This window comes from Alosa pseudoharengus, unplaced genomic scaffold, assembly GCF_046254945.1.
Source record: "Alosa pseudoharengus isolate Yale_2024_CS ecotype anadromous, Long Island Sound unplaced genomic scaffold, YU_APseudo_1.1 YU_APseudo_1.1_scf_12, whole genome shotgun sequence".
Taxonomy (NCBI): Eukaryota; Metazoa; Chordata; class Actinopteri; order Clupeiformes; family Clupeidae; genus Alosa; species Alosa pseudoharengus.
Window position 1 is genome coordinate 29,833,884 of NW_027468587.1, and position 24,204 is coordinate 29,858,087.

At 42.2% G+C, this 24,204-nt stretch overlaps 1 protein-coding gene across 1 annotated transcript; it reads right to left on the reverse strand.

Annotated features, from left to right (window-relative positions):
• Positions 1 to 3,732: 3,732 nt before the first annotated feature.
• On the reverse strand, positions 3,733 to 23,793 carry LOC143119319 (IgGFc-binding protein-like). The gene is made up of 16 exons (XM_076280747.1): positions 23,762 to 23,793; positions 23,530 to 23,580; positions 22,922 to 22,954; positions 20,763 to 20,930; positions 16,143 to 16,310; positions 14,142 to 14,309; positions 12,652 to 12,986; positions 11,633 to 12,203; positions 10,849 to 11,447; positions 10,133 to 10,703; positions 7,216 to 7,817; positions 6,390 to 6,954; positions 5,940 to 6,136; positions 5,556 to 5,694; positions 4,238 to 4,832; positions 3,733 to 3,940 (listed from the first exon to the last, which is right to left on the reverse strand). Exons 2-16 carry the CDS (start codon positions 23,576 to 23,578, stop codon positions 3,937 to 3,939), a joined length of 4,764 nt encoding a protein of 1,587 aa, XP_076136862.1. The 5' UTR covers positions 23,579 to 23,580; positions 23,762 to 23,793; the 3' UTR covers positions 3,733 to 3,936.
• Between the last annotated feature and the right edge of the window lie 411 nt (positions 23,794 to 24,204).

Genomic DNA, 24,204 nt, shown 5'->3' on the forward strand with positions numbered 1-24,204 from the left:
GTAATGGTTCATATTTGTGCTTGGGAGAATGATTGAAAGCATTTTTATTTTGTCTTTGTTTTGGGTTTGTTTTAGATCTGTACAGCTACACCATTTCGCTTGTTGCTGTTCTCTATACTGTGATTGCATGTGTGTGTGTGTGCTGCTCATTGTTTAGGTACCTGTCCTTGTGTCGTGGAAAAAGTCCACTTCCGAATCCAATTTTCCAATTAACAATTACCACTTGACTATTTAGTAATTTAGCACTCTGGAACAAGGCGTCCGAAGGAGACAATGTAGACAGAAGACTTTCTGAAGACTGTTGATCTTTATTCTCCATATTGCAATGATAGTACAGCCTAACCAAAGTCCAGACCAACCGTCAAAGCAATAGGGAGGAGATGTCATCAGCTGGGGCCCCCGACGAAATCTGCCTACGGAGGGCTATACACTATATTTTATACCCCTTGGCCCTCGAGAAGTGCCACCCTCTCACGTCATCCCCAAAAACACCTTTCACCAATCAGCATTAAGCAGGGTCGCTTACATTGGTGGAAACCATCTTCCCATCATGCATAAAACTATATGCAAACCTGTCTAATGCATAGGAAACATATGTAAAATAGAGGTTTTCTGGTTCTTTCCAGTTTGGGGAAATAGGGCTTTCTTATCTGATTCTCTTCCTAGCTGGACAGGACCTAAATCATAAGACCCAGTGGCCTCCTACTCCCTGTCCTGTCCGGTGCTCACCAGCTGGATAACACCCCCCTTCCCTTGACCATGTAAGGAGGAGATGCTCTCATCCTGGTACCCCCAGTACTTTTCCACTCACCCCACTCCTCTGATAGTTGGTCTGGCCTACACAAGATACAATGACCTCACCCTGCTCACAGCACATGCAGTGACATAAAAACTTATGACACTCATGACTACATTCTTCTAAAACATGAAAACCCATGCAATATTATAAACCCTTATGAAACCCATGATAACATCCCTTTAAATCATGAAAATCCACCATACTTGTTTCCTTGATTTCTTATTTCTTTTCCTCTAGCCTGTGGGGGTAGTAGTTGTTGTATGTGCGTGTATGTATTGTAGCCACGGGCTAGAGTGGTTTTCTTTACTTTTTACTTCTTTAATCCCCCTTCCCTTCCACAGTCAGCCTTGGTGGGTGTGGCCAGGATAGCGCCTGAGTAGGAGACTCCATGGGAAAGCGGGTTTCTTTCACTCGTTCTCACTTAAAGTTTGGAGTTTGCGGTGCTGTGTAGTGTGAATCTCTAAACCACAGCTTTAAACCATGTTCTTTAGAGTGCTGTGAGGTTTGCAGTGTGTACATTGAACTCTAGCGTGTATCACTTAAAGAAGGTCTTGTGCCTTTGTTTACATGTGATCTTGAGACCTTAGCCTCCCATTAGTGTTTCTCAAAGGTGCTACTGGCTCCTGTGCCGATGGTTGGGCGTTTATTGTACCCATGTATCTATGTGCTTTACCTACCCGGTGACCATTAAACGACACTTTCAAGAATATTTATTAATAAAGATTGTATTTTTACTTTTCTAGAACCTGTGTTGTGTACATTTGATTGGGACAAGAGTTCCCCTTGCTCTGACACTTACCCTACTAATCTAGCTCAAGGGGTGGCGTAGTCAACTGTACCGTAGGGGGCGCCACATATTGATGTGCACTATGGAAACTGGTCTGTAGCTAACATTGAACACATAAATGACATTGACTCGCCATATCCTCTCGCGAGCCCACTAGTCTCTCCTGTGACATGGAGGTGCGCAAATAGTTTCTGATAGCCTATTCAACTTCAATAAGCTTCGTTCACCTGATGCCAGTCACTGATTGCAATTTAAAACTTTGGGAAAGTTCATCTTTTTCATTTTTAAGTGCAGTAGCCTAGGCCTGTCTGTCCCCTTTTGAATTATATCTCGAGCCATTATGAGGTAGCCTACAGCGCGTTATGTCCTGGGATTCGGACGTGCTCCAAAAGAAAAAAAAAAACTTTGGGATAAACTTTTATAGATGGTTATTATGAGGACCAATATGAGAAAGAAATTTGATGACCATTGATCATTGTTTTGGGACGTTAAGCCTTTTCCATATGCGTCAGTGAAGGAGATTGAAGACACTTGCTGTCACGTGAGGTAACCTAAAGGTTCTTAGTGATTATGAGGAACAATATGAGACATTTGGTGATCACTGATCATTGTTTTAGGACATTAAGCCATGTTAAGCTTTTTGCTTAGGCTACAATATAAGCGTAAATGAAGAATAAACGCTTAAAGTAGCCTAATTTTTGGCCAGGTGCGATCGAGGCCCATCAGACGCGAGGCCATGGGCGACGGCCAACATTTTGCTGTTTTCATGAATACAAAAGTTGTGTGACCCTCCCTCCTAGAATAAAAGAAATGGGTGACCCTCCCCTCAACAAAGAATAAAAAGACATGACCCTCCCCTATTTTTCTCCGGTGGTCCATTTCATAAATACCGAACGGTCCCTTAGAGCAGTCTGTCTGTGTTACATTAATGCTGTGGTTAATATAGCCTACAGTATATAAGCAATTGTGTGGTGATACTGTACATACTGTGTATGCTATACCACTTATATCTATTTCTATACGCTAGTGTCAAGTCAAGATGGGGTTTTTTTCGGGGAATTTTGTGTAGCAGTAGCCTACTGATTAATTTGCCGATCAGACAACTATTGTCCATGGCTCTAATGTTCTAATGTTGACCATGTCCTTAGAGATGACGAGTATAAAGTGAGCAAGTTAACAAGCTAATGAAGCTAACATTGAATGTTACAGTAGCTACCAGACCAGTTTGTCCTCAACATCAGGATATTGAGGGGGAGTTAAGTTGATAACGTAGACATTGGACAGTTAAAGTGTAACACTGGCGAAAATTGACCCCAGGGTCTTTTTCTGTATTAAAACACATAAAATAAGTTGTGGAGACAGTATTTTTCATTGATCAACCACTACACAGCATTTTTTTTACTTTCATATCATTAGCATTGTAGGCTGTTGATTAGTGTCTCAATTTAGTTGTTAACTGACACACTTCACTAAAAGGGTGGCTGTTTCAGTGGCCTATAATATATTGCCAGAAATAACACAGCAGACATGAAAACACAAACATTTCTGGAAGCACTTCTGAAAACATTCTGGAAGCATATTCTACAACAGTCACCCTTTACGAATAATATTTACATGAATTTATAACCAAAACATTATGATTTTTTTCTTTCATGTGTCACCACTCTGCCTTGGTCCTCCTTGAAGGAACGTTTTGGGAAATTAACTTATTTATTTATTATTTATTTATTTGCCGTCTACCCAATAAGAGAATACAAACCCTTCTCTTTGCTTTTCTACCTTTCTCTTCCCTGTACAGATAGCCTTACCCTCAACTGAAATTAACCTAGCCTAACCCTCAACTGAAATTAACAGTCATATCTCACTACTTATATGTTTCATATTATCATTGTCCATGCAGCTAGTTTTGTGGATGTGTTCATTAAGTACTTCCTGTGGGTGTTTCTTTTTAATTTACAAACATACAGAAAGGCTGCTGTTAAAGTCAACATATTTAGCTTTTATTTTTTATTTATATGCAACAGATTTAGTTTTTATTTAGGTTTTATTCTGTTGCTTAAAATACCTTATTGTTCACAGTTACTATCCTTAAATGTTGCTGTATGCAGCTCAAAATATTACAATAATCAGAAGATTAAAACAGAAGTGTTATGCATGACTGATATGTTTATTGTATATAGATAAAAGATAAACAGTACATGTGATTACAAAATGCAATACATGTGATTACACAGCGTTACAAATAAGCAGTATTAAATTTGTAAGCATAATTTTGATATGCCGCCTTAGACTTTGGCATGACGTGACGAATGCACAGTTCTCTCTGATCTTCATACAGCACTCCCTCTGCTTATCTGTTAAAAAAGAACATGGTGCAGAAAATGTTAAAAGGCACACTATGCAAGATTTTCACCTTAATATAACTTTTACGAAGCCAATTTGATGGTAAACGAACTTGTAATAGGGTAATCGTTCACCTAGCATAGCCATACAGCATAGCCGTTGCCATGGCTGAAATCCGTAATTTTTTAATCACTCTTAACTTTTTACTTTCTTGTACTTTTTGTATTTGCAAGATAAGAAATTGCACAGCTTTCAAGTGATCATGTTTACCTTATGATAGGTTTCTAAAGAAAGTGTAGTACACTTACTGAGAGGATGGGGCTTTGGCGTCCACGTCGGTGCACAGCTTCTGGACGATCTTCTCAGAGATGCCCTGAAGAGCAGTGAAGTCAGAGACGCTGTACACATGCTGGTCATGAGGCGTACTGGCAATCTCCTTCAGCTGCCCCTCGTCTGCATTTTTGATGCCGACGGCGTAAAGGGTGATCTCCTGATTCCTCAGGTTCTTTGCATATAACATGACGTCGTCCCCTGACTTGCCATCTGTTATGACAACAGCAATCTGGGACACTTTCTCTTTGGCACGGCTTCCTGCGCTTTCCACAAAATGCTTCTTCAGGATGAAGTCCAGACCTAAGCCAGTGAGCGTGCCCCCACCCATGTATGACAGCTTGTCAATGTACTCAAGTATCTCTCTTTTATTCTGATAGGTGTTGAGACTGAACTCTGTGCGTTGAGTGCTGCTGTACTGCACCATGCCAATGCGAACATGATCAGGAGCAACGTCAAAGCCGTCGACCACAGTGTGAAGGAATTCACGGATAAGCTGAAAGTTCTCAGATCCAACACTCCAAGATCCATCAACCAGGAAGACAATATCAGCCACAGTCTTCTCTGTGCAAGCTGGGAGAAAGCAATCAGATTGGCAATCATCAAATCATTTTCAGTTCAGTTTAGTTCAGTTCCAGAGGTTCATAGAACACATCTAATCTATATGTTATGTGTATCTGTTATGTGCTGATTCTGATTCTGATGTGTTGAAAATACATGTACTTATTCTTTGTGATGTATACTGATTATGGTCAATGTGTATGGACAACACGTTTCTAACTTTTCCTATTTTTTGGCCTATTGAAATAAAAGTCACTTTTGACATACCTCAAATCTTGCCAATTATGTACACAGTAAGTGGAAAGGAATAAAACCAGTGACATTGTGACATTGTGCCCAATCCATGTGCCATCCATGTGCCATGTACTGCCCACCCAGATTTTTAATATCTGGATCTAAATTTTAAATAATCCTTCCAAAAGTCTTTGAATATGCCCAATTTAAAGGTGAACTAGAGGTCACAAGTACTGTTGGTACAAAGGTTAAAAACTGGAAAAAAATCAGTGCTACCTAGTTTGAGTTGCTACAGCCAACAGCTAGAGCAGCCGATGCTACAGTGCTACACGTCGGGGGCTTCTTTAAAATCATATAATCATGTAATTGTGTCACTTTTGTTCTGGGAAAGGACCTCATGCTCCCCGCTCTAATTGTGCCCTCTAAAAATGTTGTCTTCCACAGCGTCCCTGAACACGGCCATTCCTTGAAATGATCAAAGAACATGCACAGGAGACTCACCCACTTGATGGCAGTTTCTTACTCCTTCCCTGATGTCACAGACTTGTTTCACTGTGCACTGTGTATTCTCACATGAAAACACACCATCTACACAGGTGCACTTCTCCTGGCAGTCTTCATTCATCACTGTCTCCCCAGACTGCAGGAAAACACACGTCCACATGGTGAGACATATCACTCCATATCACAGCCAGCTAGTGCGTACAAAACACTACACTTTGCCAGCTTTGCCATGAAAAGCAGTAACTGAAGCCAATCAATGACTAAAGCTGCCCAGCTACCGCTGTCTGTGATCAGAAACTGGTTTTATCCATTAGTCTTTATGCTGAAATTGGTAATTAAAACATGAAAAAGAAAGAAAAGCACACACACACACACACACACCTTGTAATAGCGTCCATCAACCACACAGCCACATTTCCCCAGTGGCCTACATTCTCCACCATCAAAGGCAAAACCATCCTCACACTCGCACCCCTCCTGGCAATGTGAGCACTTCTGAGGCGTGGTGAGACTGGCACAGGTAGTGGAGCAGGTATCGGCACAGAGCTCATACTGACTGTTCTTTGGGCACGTCATAGCTACGACAGAGAGAATTGGAAAATATCATACAATGTTTTGGGAGGGTGTAGTTTGATACACAGTAGAGGAAATGAAATTCAGTCTACCCATGACTGAGGATTTATACAGTATGCAGGAAAAGGCTCATTAAAATATTCCAGTTCTATCAGTTCAGGTTCTCTTGAAACATCATAATAAAGCATTCTTTGCAGTAAGAAAGAACATATTTTTATACATATGTACTGTATGTAATACTGTATATATAACACTCACAACAAAATGTTTTATTTCGCCAGCAGTAAACTGAAGCCCCAGATTCCTGACAGACAGCAACGTAGTTCTGCAAGTGTTGGCAGAGGACATCTTTACTGCCCCCTTGGGCAGACAGGTCTTTCACACATTTGTCAAAGTACTCCTGTGGTGGTACAGTTGCGTGGCACTTTGAAAAGGGACCGTTTTTGTCTTTCAAGATGTCACACAACTTTCTGGCCTTTTTCTGCTGTTCTGGTGGTGGAGTAGGACACTGGGACCCACAGCCTGTCTGACATTTCACACCCTTCTGATCCACAACCCAGCCCTCAGCAAACGCTTCTGCCGAGGAGGCCTGGGCACCTCCGGGTAAGACGAAATCATCGGCTGGGTTGCCGTTGTAGTTGCCACAGAGGCCCAACAGCAAACCTTTGTAAGAGGATGGCATGTCCACTCTGACCATGGAGATGGTGTCATATGTCACCTCTAAGCCAAAGTTAGTCTGCAGAACGATGACGTGTCCATTGTGATAGACTTGCACCTTCCCGTCGTCCAGTTGGAGAGGGAGATTCACTCGGATGCCATCCAGCTGTCATTGGAGAGGGAGAGAAATGGCAAAACAATGAAAGGAGGGGAAGGCAATAGAACAAAAATCTATTCATTGTCATTAAGGACTTTCTGAATTCAATATGGATGTGAAATGCTCACAAGGCTTTGACAGAAATGAACCATGGTATGTACCTAACTCTAGCATAAAAAAAACATAAATAAAAGTAATTTTTTTCAGGAATCAAATGAGGAAAAGTAGAACAGAGGACAGTTAGAAATATGCAGAAGATGACTCAATTACCGTTACTTCCCAGATTCTTCCAGGAAGCATGACGATGTTGTAATCATTGACTTCTATTTGGACACTACGGGTAACCGTGGGATCATTGGCTGCAGATTCCTGATGGACTACCACACTGAAGGGAACCCTTTTACCATCATTGTCTTGGGTGACCTCTGCCATTTTGTACACACAGTTGCCAGGAACGCTGAAGTCCCTGTTGTCAAAGGAGTGATAGTGTCCTGTCCCAGATACGGAGCAGGTGGCTGTGGTGGTGGGGAAGCAGCCTTCAGTCCCGTCCTGGATGCGGCACACTTCATTGGGCCCACAGGAGAAATCGCTTTGGCACTGCACCCTGCCGTCGTTTCCACACACACAACGGCCCTTGCACTGGTCGTCGAGGAAGAACACCTGGCCTTGCTGGTAGTAGCGGCCCTTGTGCGCACAACCACACTGCTCCTGTGGCACACACTGTTCGTCACTCAGCACAAAGGCGTCATCGCACTCGCAGCCCTCACTGCAGGGAGTGTTTTCGCAGCCTTCTGGCTCCTCAGTTCCGGGACACATCGCAGAACAGCTGGACGGGCAAGCCTCGTAGTGGCTGTTTGCTTTGCAAGCCAGCGCTGCCAAAAAGAAACCATACACATCTCTGTGTGAAACGAGTGTGCTGACCACAGAGAAGATGACAACTTGGATTGCTTTACATCATGTCAAAGTGAGTTATTACACACCGTTATTATGTAAATTGGATTTAAGTGTCATAAACATTTATTTTTTTGTTTTTCAATTAAACTCATGGATGGTATTGTGTCTCAGGGCTCTTTGGATCATTTAAATCAATTTCAAACACCTGTGATAATTAGCTTGCCAGGTGAGCCCAATCAAAGGAAAACTACTTAAGAAGGATGTTCCACATTATTAAGCATGTCACAGGTTTCAAGCAATATGGGAAAGAAAAAGGATCTCTTTGCTGCTGAAAAGTGTAAAATTGTGCACTATAAAGGTATGAAAACATTGGAAATTTCCCGAAAACGTATGCGTGATCATCGTACTGTGAAGAAATTTGTTGCTGATTCAGAGCACAGGCGGGTTCGTGCAGACAAAGGCATACTAAGGAAGGCTTCTGTCAGACAAATTCATAAGATTAAGAGAGCAGCTGCTAAAATGCCATTGCAAAGCAGCAAACAGGTATTTGAAGCCGCTGGTGCCTCTGGAGTCCCGCGAACCTCAAGGTGTAGGATCCTCAAGAAGTTTGCAAGTGTGCATAAATCTACTATTCGGCCACCCCTAAGCAGAAACGGTTGCAGTGGGCTCAGGAATACATGAAGACTAATTTTCAAACAGTTTTGTTTACGGATGAGTGCCATGCAACCCTAGATGGTCCAGATGGATGAAGTAATGGATGGTTGGTGAATGGCCACCATTTCCCAACAAGGCTGAGATGTCAGCAAGGAGGTGGCGGAGTCATGTTTTGGGCCGTAATCATGGGGAGAGAGCTTGTAGGCCCCTTTAGGGTCCCTGACAGTGTGAAAATAACCTGGGCAAAGTATTTTGGGCAAAGAGAAAATAACCTGGGCAAAGAGTTTCTGACTGACCACTTTCTTCCGTGGTACAAAAAGAAGAACCGTGCCTTCCGTAGCAAAATCATCTTTATGCTAGGGCTGTCAATCGATTAAAAAATGTAATTGAATTAATTACATACTCGCCTATATAATTTTTTCTGTGAAAGTATTTTAAATATTTAAATTCAAATGAATCATTGAATAATCAGCATTAGTGACATTAAAGTTCAAAAACTCTTTTATTATTATTTTCACTGTTCAAATAATGGCCATAATAATCTATGATCTGACCTAATATGCTGAGGAAATAAATTCAAAAGTGCTTTGGGAAGAAGTTTTTTTTCACATACAAGGCATTTCAGGCCACAATGAAAAAAATGAACACTCCCCTCAATGTCAACACTATTTCTTTGCATTGATGTGCGACTTTAGAGTTGACGAACTCCGGTGGTATGCAAATTCCTTGCTGCAGACATTGCAGAGAACTTTATTTTAATCAACACTTCATTTTTATCTTTAAAAGTAAATGTTCCAACCAATGATCTAGGCAGCACATTTTGTTCTCTCTCCTTCATTTTACAGTCTAATGGTTACTGACTAGAACCGCTCGGGGTCAAAGGTCATACGGACATTCGATTAATCTGCGCTATTTTTTTTAATCAGTTATTTTTTTTCAAATTAATTAATAGAAATTAATCAGTTATTTTGACAGCCCTACTTTATGACAATGCACCATCTCATGGTGCAAAGAATACCTCTGGGTCATTGGCTGCTATGGGCATAAAAGGAGAGAAACTCATGGTGTGGCCCCCATCTTCCCCTGACCTCAACCCTATTGACAACCTTTGGAGCATCATCAAGCCAAAGATCTATGAGGGTGGACCGGGAGGCAGTTCACATCCAAGCAGCAGCTCTGGGAGGCTATTCTGACATTCTGGCAGCTCTTGGAGGCTATTCTGCAAAGACATTAAAGCAGACACTCGCCAAGAACTCACAAGTTCAATGGATGCAAGAATTGTGAAGGTGATATCAACGAAGGGGTCCTATGTTAACATGCAACTTGGCCTGTTAAGATGTTTTTGATTGAAATAACTTTTGATTTAATTTATATCACCTCCTAATGCTGCAAATTCAACAAATTACCATTTTTAGTTCTTTACAACCTATAAACTGTCTTGGAACTCTGTTAATAATAATTTGGAACAGTGCATTTTGAGTTTTTTATTCAATAAAATTTGAATTATACTCGGTTGATGACATGAAAATTATACTGACTGTCATTTGCATCAACTATTTAGGAAAATCTGAGAAAAATGTAATTTACATAATAATTTGGAACGCAGTGTAAGTAGTAAGTGAAAAATTGTTGTACTCACGACAAAGTGACTCTGTTCTCCAGACATGGATCCTGGCTTTTGCCTCCTGGCACACGGAGGTGTACGTGCTGAGGGCGTTGCAAAGTGCAGAGGAGTGGCCCTGATACATGCACATGTCATAAACACAGTCTTCATAGTACTGCTCTGGATCCTCTTTGCTGTGACAGTCCTTGAAAGGACCAGTCTTGTCTGTGAGGATGCTGCAGTGTTTTCGGAATGGCTCATTCTGCTTTGAGTTGATGTCACACTTATGGCACGTCTTGCCCTCACATGTGTCTTTGCACCGAGAATCTTTCTTCACTTTCCAGCTTTCACCAAACTCCGTTGGATTTTTGGCAGGGGTTTTGTTGGGTGTGAGCATGTCATCGTTTCCATGGCCATTGAAGTTTCCACACAGGCCACCTAGCACTCCATGGTAGGTGCTTGGGACAGTAACTGACACGTAGCTTCTCCAGTCAAACTGCATTTCCAGGCCAAAATCAGTTTTGACCACTCCAGCCCGGCCTCTTCGGAAAATTGACAAATTTCCATTTTCCAGTGCCAGTGGCAGGTTTACAAACACATTGTTCAGCTTTACAGGAAGACATAGGAACATGTTATCTTTTGTCTTAAAACTAACCTTGGACCACATAAAACTGATAAGAATCATGCCCATTGTTAATTTAGCATGAAGTGGGTGATATCAGAACTGAGGATTGGCTAATGAAAGAACTTACCATGACTCTGCCGGGATTGTCGCTGCTCAAAACAATGGTGTGTCCATACACTGTTATCAAGGTTGTCTTGGTGTATGCTACCACGATGTTTCCACCTCTGTTCTCATTCTGGACCTGCACCTCAAAAGGCTCCAGAGAAGGATCTTGAGTGCTGATTACTTTGGACAAGAGGTATGTGCATGTTCCTTGGAAGTCAAATTTCTTGCCATCAAACGAGCGGTAGTGTGGGTCACCGGAGCCACGGCAGGTACCATAAGACAGTGGGTAACAGTCTCTCACACCATTCCTCAAAGAACACACTTCAGAACTCTTGCACTTGGTTACAGTGCACTGCAGGGTTCCAGACGTGCATGTGCATTTTTTAGTGCACGTGTTGTCAGCCCAAAATGTCTGTCCTGGAGGGTAATAGCGCCCTCCACTGGTGCAGCCACATGAGCTCACTGGCACACACGTTTCACCACTGAGCACGAAGCCCTTGTTACACTGGCAGCCCTCTACGCAGGGCTCCTGACACGTGGATGGGGCATTTCTCTCAGCACAGGAGGCTGCGCACGCTGGCCCACATGCTTCATAGTGGCTATTTGCAGGACAGTCCATGGCTGTGAGTAACAATGGGGAAAAGAACAGAACAACACATCACCGACTTTACATATACAAATACAATTGAGTTTAGTAGGCTACAGTATGTCATCAATCAGATAACATGTTGAATACTCTTCTGCTTAAAAACTAAGAACATGGAATTATATCATTTTCTCATGGTCTCATGGTTAAACACACTTACGACAGTTTGCAAGAGTTCTCCAGCCATCGATCTTGATGCCCGCAGCCATGCATTCATCCACATAATTTTGAATGTTGTCACAGAGGAAGCTTCTGATGCCGTTATTGATGCAGGTGTCATACACACAGTTGTCGAAGAACATACCAGGGTCAACTTTACTTATGCATTTGGCAAATACACTCTTGGTGTCAGTGATGAGGCCACAGTACTCTACCCCACTAAATTCATTTTTCTGGGCTGCCGAGCAACTGGGGCATTTCCCACGACAGTTGTCATGGCAAAACAAGTCCCCATCCTGCATTTTCCAACTCTTTGCGAACTCGAGGGCTGAGGAAAGTCGACTTCCAGAGCGGGTGGTCCATTCATCCTTGCGGTCACCGTTGTAATTCCCACACAATCCGCCCAGTGTATGAAAGTAGCTGCTTGGTGCTGTGATGTGCAGCATCATATTCCAGTCGTATGTGACTTTCAGCCCAAAATTTGTTGTCAGAACAGCATTCCTGCCTCTGTGGACTACCTGGAGCTTTCCCCCCGCTAGACTCACAGGCAGGTAAACAATTTCACCATCCACCTGGTGAAGAAGTGGGGTATTGGAACATCAACAAAACTAAAACCTTTTAGGTTATTTATTTTGATTCACACTATAAATCAGTAACATTTTAAATGCAGGGCACAAAAATGAATATGCAATATAACAAATAGATTTGCTTTCCTAGCTCTGATATAAATTAGCTCTACGAAAATATCCATTAAAAATGGAATGCAGTCCTTAACTCCTCTTCAGAAAGCCACCGCTAAATCAGCAAGCAACCAGTGAAATACTAAAATATAGCTATTGGTTTGGTCCAAACATTTTCATGTGAATGTGCCACTTGACTATTTCCCTGAGCTGCTCTTTGGAAAGTCATCAGATCAATTCATAGTGGGGTCTTAAATGTTTAGGGGATCGATGCATTGCTCAGTCAGCCAGCCATCTTTATTTGACAACAACAACAAAAATCACAACCTTTATTCCTTACCTCGGCTCTGGCCCTTTTTTCGCTGATGGTCACGGTGTGATTGTACACAGTGACCGTGACCTTCCTGACATACGCCACCCATTTGTTGCCTCTGTGGTTATTCTTGGCCAGGACTGTGAAGGGAACAAGGCCTGCCTCTTTTTTCAGAACCTCAGCCATGGTGTAGGTGCAGGTGCCTTGGAAGTCGTAGCGTTTCCCATCAAAGGTTCTGTAATGGGGATCACCCAGAGCCGAGCAGGTCTCCTCTGATGTGTAAACACAGACACCTCTCCTGCACTCCTCCTTCTCCCGACATGTGATACTATCACAAGGATCAGGTGGTGGAGTTGGTACAACTAAAAAAATAATTTTACAAAAATTATACATTGAGAGGATTTTGCAATGCAGCATTTGGCTGTATTCGGATCATTTCAGTGTTAATTCAGTTCATATTTAAGATTCATAAACAATCTAATTTATCATATTGTACAATTTAAATAGGGTAAGGCTATTTGCACCCCTGGTACAATTAGCAGTGTATGCTATTCGTACCCTGGTGCAATTATAAGTGAATTCTATTCGTACCCCGGTGCACAGCAATGTGTCCTATTAGTACCCCGTCTGGTACAAATATCAATGTATGCTATTCGTACCCTGGTGCACACAGCAATGTGTTCTATTAATACCCCGTCTGGTACAAATATCAGTGTATGCTATTTGCACCCCTGTGCATTTATTCTGGCATATTGATCACACAATGTAATAATAAAAAAAAACAAGCAACATGTTTTTTTGTTGTTACGTAACAGGGTGTGAATAGCTCAGCTGTGTAATAGACACTCTGAATAAGGTACTGTATGCTGTTTGCATCCATGTATAGTTAGAAGTGGATGCTATTTGTACCCTGGTGTATATGGTACTGTATGCTATTTACACCCTGGTGCATGAACTAGCTAATTGTTGCAATCAAAACTTCCGTTTGAGAACCGATTTCTTGTTCAAATTCCGCGCCTTCTCTCCAGAGACATTGGTACACATGCACACTCACTCTGCCAAAACGCATCACATGGGAATCGAACCCTGGTCTACAGCTAACCCATGTCTGAGACCACTGCACTCTTCTTCCACAAGCAGATGGTGTTTGCAGGTAAACTTATAGTTTATAGGCCTGAACGTCATATTCACGAAATTTCTGTTAACTAACAAACCGACGGTTGTATGTGTTCATTGAACCAAGATTATGAAAATAAAACACAACTTTTCAATCTAAAACTTAATCTTAACAGATATTTGTGTCAACCTTTCAGAATTCTTCACTTTCTGCTGACGAAAAAACGAATGTCCGCCATGTTTTTTGTGCACGTGAGCAACGTCTTTTTGTTGTTATGTCACAGGGTGTGAATAGCTCAACTGTGTGGCCAAGGCTATTCGTACCAGGGGTGTAAATAGACACTCCGTGTTACATTTCATAAAGAAGTTAACCATGTCCCAGTAAAATACTAATTTCTTACCTAAGCCAGTACACTCTCCCCATCTCTGATCCCTGTCGAAGCTGTGTGTGGTCGCACACCATGGCCTGTTATGGTCAATGCTGGTGCATTTCCAGTACTTTGTGCGTTTATACACGAAAGGGAAGACGCAAACTGCACCTCCGGCATTTCCATTAATAGTGGGATTACCTGGAAACAGCAAAGGAAATAGTGTTATGATAGTTTGCAGTACAGGTTTGTGTTCAGACCTGCATGGCATTGCTGCCTGCCACACATCCTCCAGTGCCTAGGTTAAGGTGGAGGTGGGGGCAAGGGCACTGTAGCGCAACTGGATACAGCACCCGTACCACCATCAGGCAACGGGGCCTGGGTTCGAGTCCGGCCAGAGTCATTTTCCGATCCCACCCCATCTCTCTCTTCCACTTGCTTCCTGTCCACCTCTTCTCTGTCCTATATAATAAATGGCAAAATGCACCTAAAAATATATTTTAAAAAATCAATGTTTCTTTAAAAAAAAAAAAACACTGGACTAAAAGCAATAAAAGGTTTCTAGGTTAACCCCCACCCCACATTGCCTCTCTCTGTAAGGAGCCAGGGCTCACACCCCTGAGGGGCTTTACTGGGTCATCAGCTGGGGACCACCAGTCACTGACGTTTAACTCCTTTAACCCCAGTACATCTCCTGGGGGTGGAGCAATGGCAGAGGTCTCCTCCTGACACCCTAGATCAGGGGTCGGCAACCCACGGCTACGGAGACGCATGCGGCTCTTTGATCCCTCTGATGCGGCTCAGCTTTTGAAAATAATAATGTAGGCCTACTAAAATAGTAGGCCTATTTAATTAAAATGTATTTTATTTTAGTTCGTAGGTCTATCTGAGTAATTTATATAACTTCCCACCTCACTTGACTCCGTAACCGTAGCCTGCAGTGGCGTAACTATAGTAGGTGCAGCAAGTGCAGTCGCACCAGGGCCCGTGACCTCCCAGGGCCCGTCGCTACCCCCGCCCTGCCTCCTTTTTTTTTTTTTTTTGAACTTTAGAATGTTAGAGCACGGAGAGTGAAGCGTCACTTTGACGATCTATCGGAAGATGAGCGCTTAACCGATGCAGAGAGATACTTCAAAGTGCAGGTATTTAATAAACTCTGGACATCATAATCAGTCAGCTCTCCCAAAGATTTGCAAGTATGCGAGAAACTTGTCATGTGTTTGAGTCTTTACGTCCTATGACCCTTCAACTCGCAGGTGATAATGAACTGCTTGAAAAGGCAAGACGTTTGTCAGACCATTATAGCAGGGACATTGCACCGACATTCCCAACAAAACTCCTCTCATTCAGGTCTTGCTTTAAAGCAGAGATTTCACAGAAGTCATCTATTTTTCAACTTGCCAAAATGCTGGTGGTAGATTATGACAGTGACAAGTTCTGAGTGTGCCACGACACTTATTCTAAAGATTATGACAGTGTAACATCCACATTCGGGGAAGTGTGTAGGCCTACTCATGATGTTTCTGACATTGCCTGTGACTGTGGCAACAGCTAAGCGATCTTTTTCCAAACTCAAACTTATTAAGACCTATACCTAAGGAGCAGCATGGGGCAGGAGAGGCTCCGTGGGTTAGCTATCCTGTCCATTGAAAATACGAGAGCCAGAGCATTAAATATTGGGAACATCGTTGACAATTTTGCACAACGAAAGGCTCGTAAGATGGCCTTCTTCTAATGGCCTAATTCACGCATATTGGGGATTGTATGCATATGAATGATTTTATTTGGTTTCTGGACGGTTAAATAAGTTAGGCTACATTAAGTTTTGTTTCTGCGCAGTGCTACAAAGTCTATTGTTTTTCCCACAGGAGCTGTAGGCTACTATGTAGCCTAAGTATTATAGGTAATCAAAACTAGTTCCAAAACCAATAGCCTATCACTCATTGTAAGACTGCCACATCTCTAGAACAAACTTACTTCAGGTGTTACATTCAAAGAAGTTAACCATGTCCCAGTAAAATACTAATTTCTTACCTGAGCCAGTACACTCTCTCCATCTCTCATCCCTGTCGAAGCTGTGTGTGGTCGCACACCATGGCCTGTTATGGTCAATGCTGGTGCATTTCCAGTACTTTGTGCGTTTATACACGAAAGGGAAGACGCAAACTGCACCTCCGGCATTTCCATTAATAGTGGGATTACCTGGAAACAGCAAAGGAAATAGTGTTATGATAGTTTGCAGTACAGGTTTGTGTTCAGACCTGCATGGCATTGCTGCCTAGAGTTGGATGTCTCGAGACCGGTCTTGGTCTCGAGACCACTTTTACGTGGTCTCGGTCTTGTCACAGTCTCGACCGTCTTTGGTCTTGGTCTTGTCTTGGTCTCGGATCCCTCGGTCTTGTCTTGGTCTCATTGTCTTGGTCTTGCGGTCTCGGGTCGACATAGTGGTGGGGAGATTTGCAACAAATATGTCCATGATACAAAACATAACATTCGATAATGCAACATTAAATTATTTCGCCTTTCACGCCCTTCAAATGCAACCTTTCAAATGCAACCAATCAATGACATACGTGTATTTTGTTGTGATTAAGAAACTGGCGCTCATCCAATCAAAAGACGCAAGTGTAGCCAGCGCGAAACGTTAGGTTTACGTCTTAGCTGTCAGTCTCAGTCAGACCTAGTAATAATAATGTCAGCGAATTCCGCCATCCTTAAATTTGCATTCACGGAACATAAAGAAATTTGCAGTCCAGGGGCAAGAAAGAAGCATTCTGCAAAATGCAAGTTTTGCAAAGTCTCTCTCTCTCATCATTGTCATGCAATTGCTATAGCCTACATAGTTTATCTCACCCAGTCTACGAAAACATTTACAGTGAGTGAGCTCACAGTTACACACATTCATGACATGCTCTGTCTCTGCATTGTTCTGTCTGTAGTTGAAATAATACCTTCTTAAATTTAATTTAAACTGGGAATGAATCTCTTACCCCAGCAGGGTTCTCAAGTCTCACACACGCAATTCAACAAGTTCACACGCTCACACACCACACCTTGCATTTCTCACGCAGAAATATTACTAGGGATGTCAAGGTATCTGCATAATTATTAGAGGAGGCGCAGGGATACGAGAGGATTTCTCGCAGGGTTCAGAACTAGCGCACCACTCACCAGCAAAATCAAAAAAATAAATAGCCACCGACATCCAATCAAAAAATAGTAGGCTATTCGTTGTATCCGGGTAAAATTCCAAAACAGCACATCCCCTCCCTACAACCACGTTATGCTTGTGTGGGGTTACACGTTTAAGATTTCAAAACTGCACCAACATTCATTTTATTCAGAAATTCAACTGTCTGTCATTTGGTAAACCAGCCTACTTATGGTACTTTACAGGGTGTGTAAATCAAGCCTTTTCACGAACATTTGGCCTAGCCTACTTTATGGCAAAATTATTTCTTATCTATAAACTAAACTAAACTGTCGGTCATTAAGAAAACCTAATGATTGTGTCGTTATAGCTTTGTGTAAGCCAGACATCAGCAACGTTCATTTTACACGACCAATCACTCTCGTGGCTGCCTGCACTTTCCCTGTTGTCACGGCTGCAACTTTCGCACTCGTTTGTGCTTTTTAGCGCCGTGTTCATCAGGTCCCGGGACACCCATCTGATCCTCCATGGACCATGTCAACAATGAATGAAAATTAGCTTATTATTAACGAGTGTTATCAATTTGAGCGAGTATGCTACACATAGGCCTACATTTTTTTCTAAACATACAGGACTGCTGCAGACAATGACCTGCCAACCACCATAATGTAGGCTATAATGAACTTGCTGTCCTCGGTTTCGGCATGCACATGCTTAGTCTAATGATTCAGTGACAATATAGGCTACTCAAGTGAATAAAGCAATTAGCCTAATAAATAAAATATTTGTCTCACTCAGTACATATAGGCCTACATCTGGTAAATTGGTGAGCCATAGAATATCCCAGCTCCACGATAATTATATTTCAAGATTCCAATCTATCCCACCTAAATTATGAAAAGTTATTTCTACTGACATGCTTCCTGGTGACATAAAAAAACAAATGGTTTCCCTTGATAAGGCTGACATAAGAGACATAGGCTATGCATTATACTTTCCCAGACAAAAACAAGATATAGGATGTATAGATTACAATGACAAATTCAAGGTCTCAAAGGGTTAATGCTTCTTTCCAATTTTTTTTTATAATTAGTGAGTGAGTGCACCCCAGCCCCCCCCCCCGCCCCCCAATCTCACTCCAAGCTGAGCTCAAAACTTGAGAACCCTGCCCCAGTATGCTGCTCTTATTCAATTGATGCAAGTTATGGTGTAACACCAGAGACTTTCTAATGTGGAGACACAGCACTCAAAAAATCCTCCATAGAAATGCATGGGGCTAGTTTGCAACGTTGTCTACACATATCCCACCCCTTCCTCGCCAAAATGTCGACATGTGTATACATTGAGCGAATCATGTGGTGTGAGTTGACTACTTTGAGCCAATTATGTGCTGTGTTGTGCAGACATTGTGCCAATCATGTGTTGTGAACTCGACACTGGAGCACGGTTGGTGTGGTGAAGCCTTGCGCACGCGCATTTCTGCTGATTAGGATGCCCGATGAGTACCCAAAAAGCGTTGCAATATGGCCGCCGAGTGGAGGGACATGCCTAAAAGGACTTTGGTAACACTAGCTCGCTAGCTGTTTTTTTTTTTTTTTTTGGTCTCGGTCTTGGTCTCGGTCTCGTCTCGACTTTGTCTTGGTCTTGACTCAGTCTGTCTTGGCCTTGGTCTCGTCTTGGTCTCGGTCTTGATACCCTCTGGTCTTGGTAGTGTCTTGGTCTCGGTTTAGGCGGTCTTGACTACAAGTCTATTGCTGCCTGCCACACATCATCCAGTGCCTAGGTTAAGGTGGAGGTGGGGGCAAGGGCACTGTAGCGCAACTGGATACAGCACCCGTACCACCATCAGGCAACGGGGCCTGGGTTCGAGTCCGGCCAGAGTCATTTTCCAATCCCACCCCATCTCTCTCTTCCACTTGCTTCCTGTCCATCTCTTCTCTGTCCTATATAATAAATGGCAAAATGCTCCTAAAAATATATTTAAAAAAATCAATGTTTCTTTAAAAAGTAAAAAACACTGGACTAAAAGCAATAAAAGGTTTCTAGGTTAACCCCCACCCCACATTGCCTCTCTCTGTAAGGAGCCAGGGCTCACACCCCTGAGGGGCTTTACTGGGTCATTAGCTGGGGACCACCAGTCACTGACGTTTAACTCCTTTAACCCCAGTACATCTCCTGGGGGTGGAGCAATGGCAGAGGTCTCCTCCTGACACCCTAGATCAGGGGTCGGCAACCCGCGGCTCCGGAGACGCATGCGGCTCTTTGATCCCTCTGATGCGGCTCAGCTTTTGAAAATAATAATGTAGGCCTACTAAAATAGTAGGCCTATTTAATTAAAATGTATTTTATTTTAGTTCGTAGGTCTATCTGAGTAATTTATATAACTTCCCACCTCACTTGACTCCGTAACCGTAGCCTGCAGTGGCGTAACTATAGTAGGTGCAGCAAGTGCAGTCGCACCAGGGCCCGTGACCTCCCGGGGCCCGTCGCTACCCCCGCCCTGCCTCCTTTTTTTTTTTTTTTTTAGAACTTTAGAATGTTAGAGCACGGAGAGTGAAGCGTCACTTTGACGATCTATCGGAAGATGAGCGCTTAACCGATGCAGAGAGATACTTCAAAGTGCAGGTATTTAATAAACTCTGGACATCATAATCAGTCAGCTCTCCCAAAGATTTGCAAGTATGCGAGAAACTTGTCATGTGTTTGAGTCTTTACGTCCTATGACCCTTCAACTCGCAGGTGATGATGAACTGCTTGAAAAGGCAAGACGTTTGTCAGACCATTATAGCAGGGACATTGCACCGACATTCCCAACAAAACTCCTCTCATTCAGGTCTTGCTTTAAAGCAGAGATTTCACAGAAGTCATCTATTTTTCAACTTGCCAAAATGCTGGTGGTAGATTATGACAGTGACAAGTTCTGAGTGTGCCACGACACTTATTCTAAAGATTATGACAGTGTAACATCCACATTCGGGGAAGTGTGTACTCATGATGTTTCTGACATTGCCTGTAACTGTGGCAACAGCTAAGCGATCTTTTTCCAAACTCAAACTTATTAAGACCTATACCTAAGGAGCAGCATGGGGCAGGAGAGGCTCCGTGGGTTAGCTATCCTGTCCATTGAAAATACGAGAGCCAGAGCATTAAATATTGGGAACATCGTTGACGATTTTGCACAACGAAAGGCTCGTAAGATGGCCTTCTTCTAATGGCCTAATTCACGCATATTGGGGATTGTATGCATATTAATGATTTTATTTGGTTTCTGGACGGTTAAATAAGTTAGGCTACATTAAGTTTTGTTTCTGCGCAGTGCTACAAAGTCTATTGTTTTTCCCACAGGAGCTGTAGGCCTAAGTATTATAGGTCATCAAAACTAGTTCCAAAACCAATAGCCTATCACTCATTGTAAGACTGCCACATCTCTAGAACAAACTTACTTCAGGTGTTACATTTCATAAAGAAGTTAACCATGTCCCAGTAAAATACTAATTTCTTACCTGAGCCAGTACACTCTCCCCATCTCTGATCCCTGTCGAAGCTGTGTGTGGTCGCACACCATGGCCTGTTATGGTCAATGCTGGTGCATTTCCAGTACTTTGTGCGTTTATACACGAAAGGGAAGACGCAAACTGCACCTCCGGCATTTCCATTAATAGTGGGATTACCTGGAAACAGCAAAGGAAATAGTGTTATGATAGTTTGCAGTACAGGTTTGTGTTCAGACCTGCATGGCAATGCTGCCTGCCACACATCCTCCAGTGCCTAGGTTAAGGTGGAGGTGGGGGCAAGGGCACTGTAGCGCAACTGGATACAGCACCCGTACCACCATCAGGCAACGGGGCCTGGGTTCGAGTCCGGCCAGAGTCATTTTCCGATCCCACCCCATCTCTCTCTTCCACTTGCTTCCTGTCCACCTCTTCTCTGTCCTATATAATAAATGGCAAAATGCACCTAAAAATATATTTTAAAAAATCAATGTTTCTTTAAAAAAAAAAAAAACACTGGACTAAAAGCAATAAAAGGTTTCTAGGTTAATCCCCACCCCACATTGCCTCTCTCTGTAAGGAGCCAGGGCTCACACCCCTGAGGGGCTTTACTGGGTCATCAGCTGGGGACCACCAGTCACTGACGTTTAACTCCTTTAACCCCAGTACATCTCCTGGGGATGGAGCAATGGCAGAGGTCTCCTCCTGACACCCTAGATCAGGGGTCGGCAACCCGCGGCTCCGGAGACGCATGCGGCTCTTTGATCCCTCTGATGCGGCTCAGCTTTTGAAAATAATAATGTAGGCCTACTAAAATAGTAGGCCTATTTAATTAAAATGTATTTTATTTTAGTTCGTAGGTCTATCTGAGTAATTTATATAACTTCCCACCTCACTTGACTCCGTAACCGTAGCCTGCAGTGGCGTAACTATAGTAGGTGCAGCAAGTGCAGTCGCACCAGGGCCCGTGACCTCCCGGGGCCCGTCGCTACCCCCGCCCTGCCTCCTTTTTTTTTTTTTTTTTGAACTTTAGAATGTTAGAGCACGGAGAGTGAAGCGTCACTTTGACGATCTATCGGAAGATGAGCGCTTAACCGATGCAGAGAGATACTTCAAAGTGCAGGTATTTAATAAACTCTGGACATCATAATCAGTCAGCTCTCCCAAAGATTTGCAAGTATGCGAGAAACTTGTCATGTACTATGATGTTACTTTGCATACCAAAGGACACTGGGAAAATAGGGGGTGGTGTTTAGCCTACATGGGAAGCCTAAGGCCTATACTTCTGTCATTCCACTTTACATTTTAAGTTACTTGCACATTAGTTTTAAAACTAGAAAATGTATTTAAATTAAAAAATCCTCTGTTGAATGAAAGTAACTGTACGTTAAATACCCAAACTTTTTCTTGTAACCGTCTTTATGAGATTAAAAAAAATAAATAATTGGTAAAAGTGGCAAAAAAGGTTGCCGACCCCTGCCCTAGATGTTGTCCAGCCCCCAACTCCTCAGCCACAGCCCGAAGCTGCCTCTTCAGCTAGCCCTTTGAAGGCTTCTCGGTATTCTGCCCCTGTGATGCCCATGTCCTTGAGGACCTGACAAAACTCCGGCATCCCACCTCATTCGCGGTAAGTAACAGTGTTAGATATTAGGCAATAGTCACTTTACACAAAGCTCTTTTTTCACTACATATGTTAAATAAAATATATTTAAAAACCTAAGATATCAAAGTTAAGTAACAAATCGGATACTTCATTATATTCTAGCTAACAATAAACTTAAACAGCCTGTATGAGATCTTTGTGAAGTTTACTGGAAAGGTAATATTAGAATCTCCTGAATGAAATTAAATGAAGTCATGCAGCTTCTTAAAGATCAGTCTCTGGCTACAAGTACATGTAAATATTAGACCTTTCAATCAGTATAGGTATATTAAGTATATTTAAGTATAAGTTCCAAGTATAGACTAGATATACTTAAACCTTGATGTATACTTATCGATAAAAGCCTAGTGTAATTCAATGTAGTGTATTTCTGTTCAGTACACAAAACGTAAGCTATACGTATGCTTTGTTCAAAATAAGTAGACCAACAGTACACTTCCATAAACTTATTTTTGCTAAGGGTGGGCCTACTCACCATCTGTGTGAATGATTACCCCAGTCTACTTACCATAAGAGGTCGCATTGGTGACTCCAACTTGAACTGCCAATCAAATCAATACATTACATTCACTCTAGTCTATGTCTCCAAATTAAAAACACATATATCTGAAAAATCAAATCATCCATACACTATGATCAGTGCAGAGACTGTGTCATATCTTGAGGATACTTCAGCAGATTTGTAAACCCACTCACTGATCAGAAAGCTGCTAAGGCAACTGGTGACATATGGCCTACCAAGTTTACGGATTTTTAAGGCTGATAACCTACCTACCTATTTCAATATTTGAGTTATTCAAAAATTGGGTATTGTTGTTTGATTTATCTTCACTCAATCAAAACAACACAATTGCAATTTTACTGAAATGACCTGATATACATAATTAAATGCCATGACTTTTGTAATGTTTTTAAAAATGGAGATATAGCATTTTGGAGCAATTGTGACCAAATTATTCTTTGAAGTGTATTTTGTGGAAAATAGATCTTTATGTAAGTCTGTTTTCAGACACGTCCAAGCTGTCCAGTGAACATATAGCATTCACTGGATATATGTGACTATTTTAGAAGCCAGTAATTCAAAATGGCATCAATCACTGGTTATAATGGTCTTACCAGAAACGATCACAGCAGTCAGGCAGAATAATAGTGTTTTAGTGTCCATGGCTGAAAACAACACAAAATATACCTTTCAATTCTTCCTCCTTGAAACACTTTCATTTTTATAACTTTAAATTATATCATTCTGTGACCTCTACATTCATTAGAACAGACATGCAGACAAGGGTTTCAATGAAAAGACAGGAGCATTCAAGCATATTTAGAATCTAAGAAATGATGCCCATACCTTCGACTCGAACCCAATGGATTTCACTGAAACTATGACAAGGCTCTGCTTTTAAGTATGTAGACTTGCTCAGCTATTACAATATGTAAACATACTGAAACAAATGTAAACAGATTGAAACAGGATCTGATAATACCTTAATCCTTTATTGGGAAGAGCATTACCCATGAATGATATTGTTTGGATAGTGATGCGTATTAGGCTGGGAGCCAGGTCCACTCCTCAGGATGTTTTTTGCTACCTTTTTTCACTATTATTTCCTATTATCTTATACCTTGGGCCATCACAAGTTGATAATGACCACCCCCAGCTTGGCCCCGTTTGGTCTCAGGGGCCAAAAAAACATTTTTGTGAAAAGCTTATGGCGGAATAATGTTGTGAATATTAAGGTACTGCAGCTACATAAATGGTCAAATAACCCTAAAATATTGTATCCTGACACA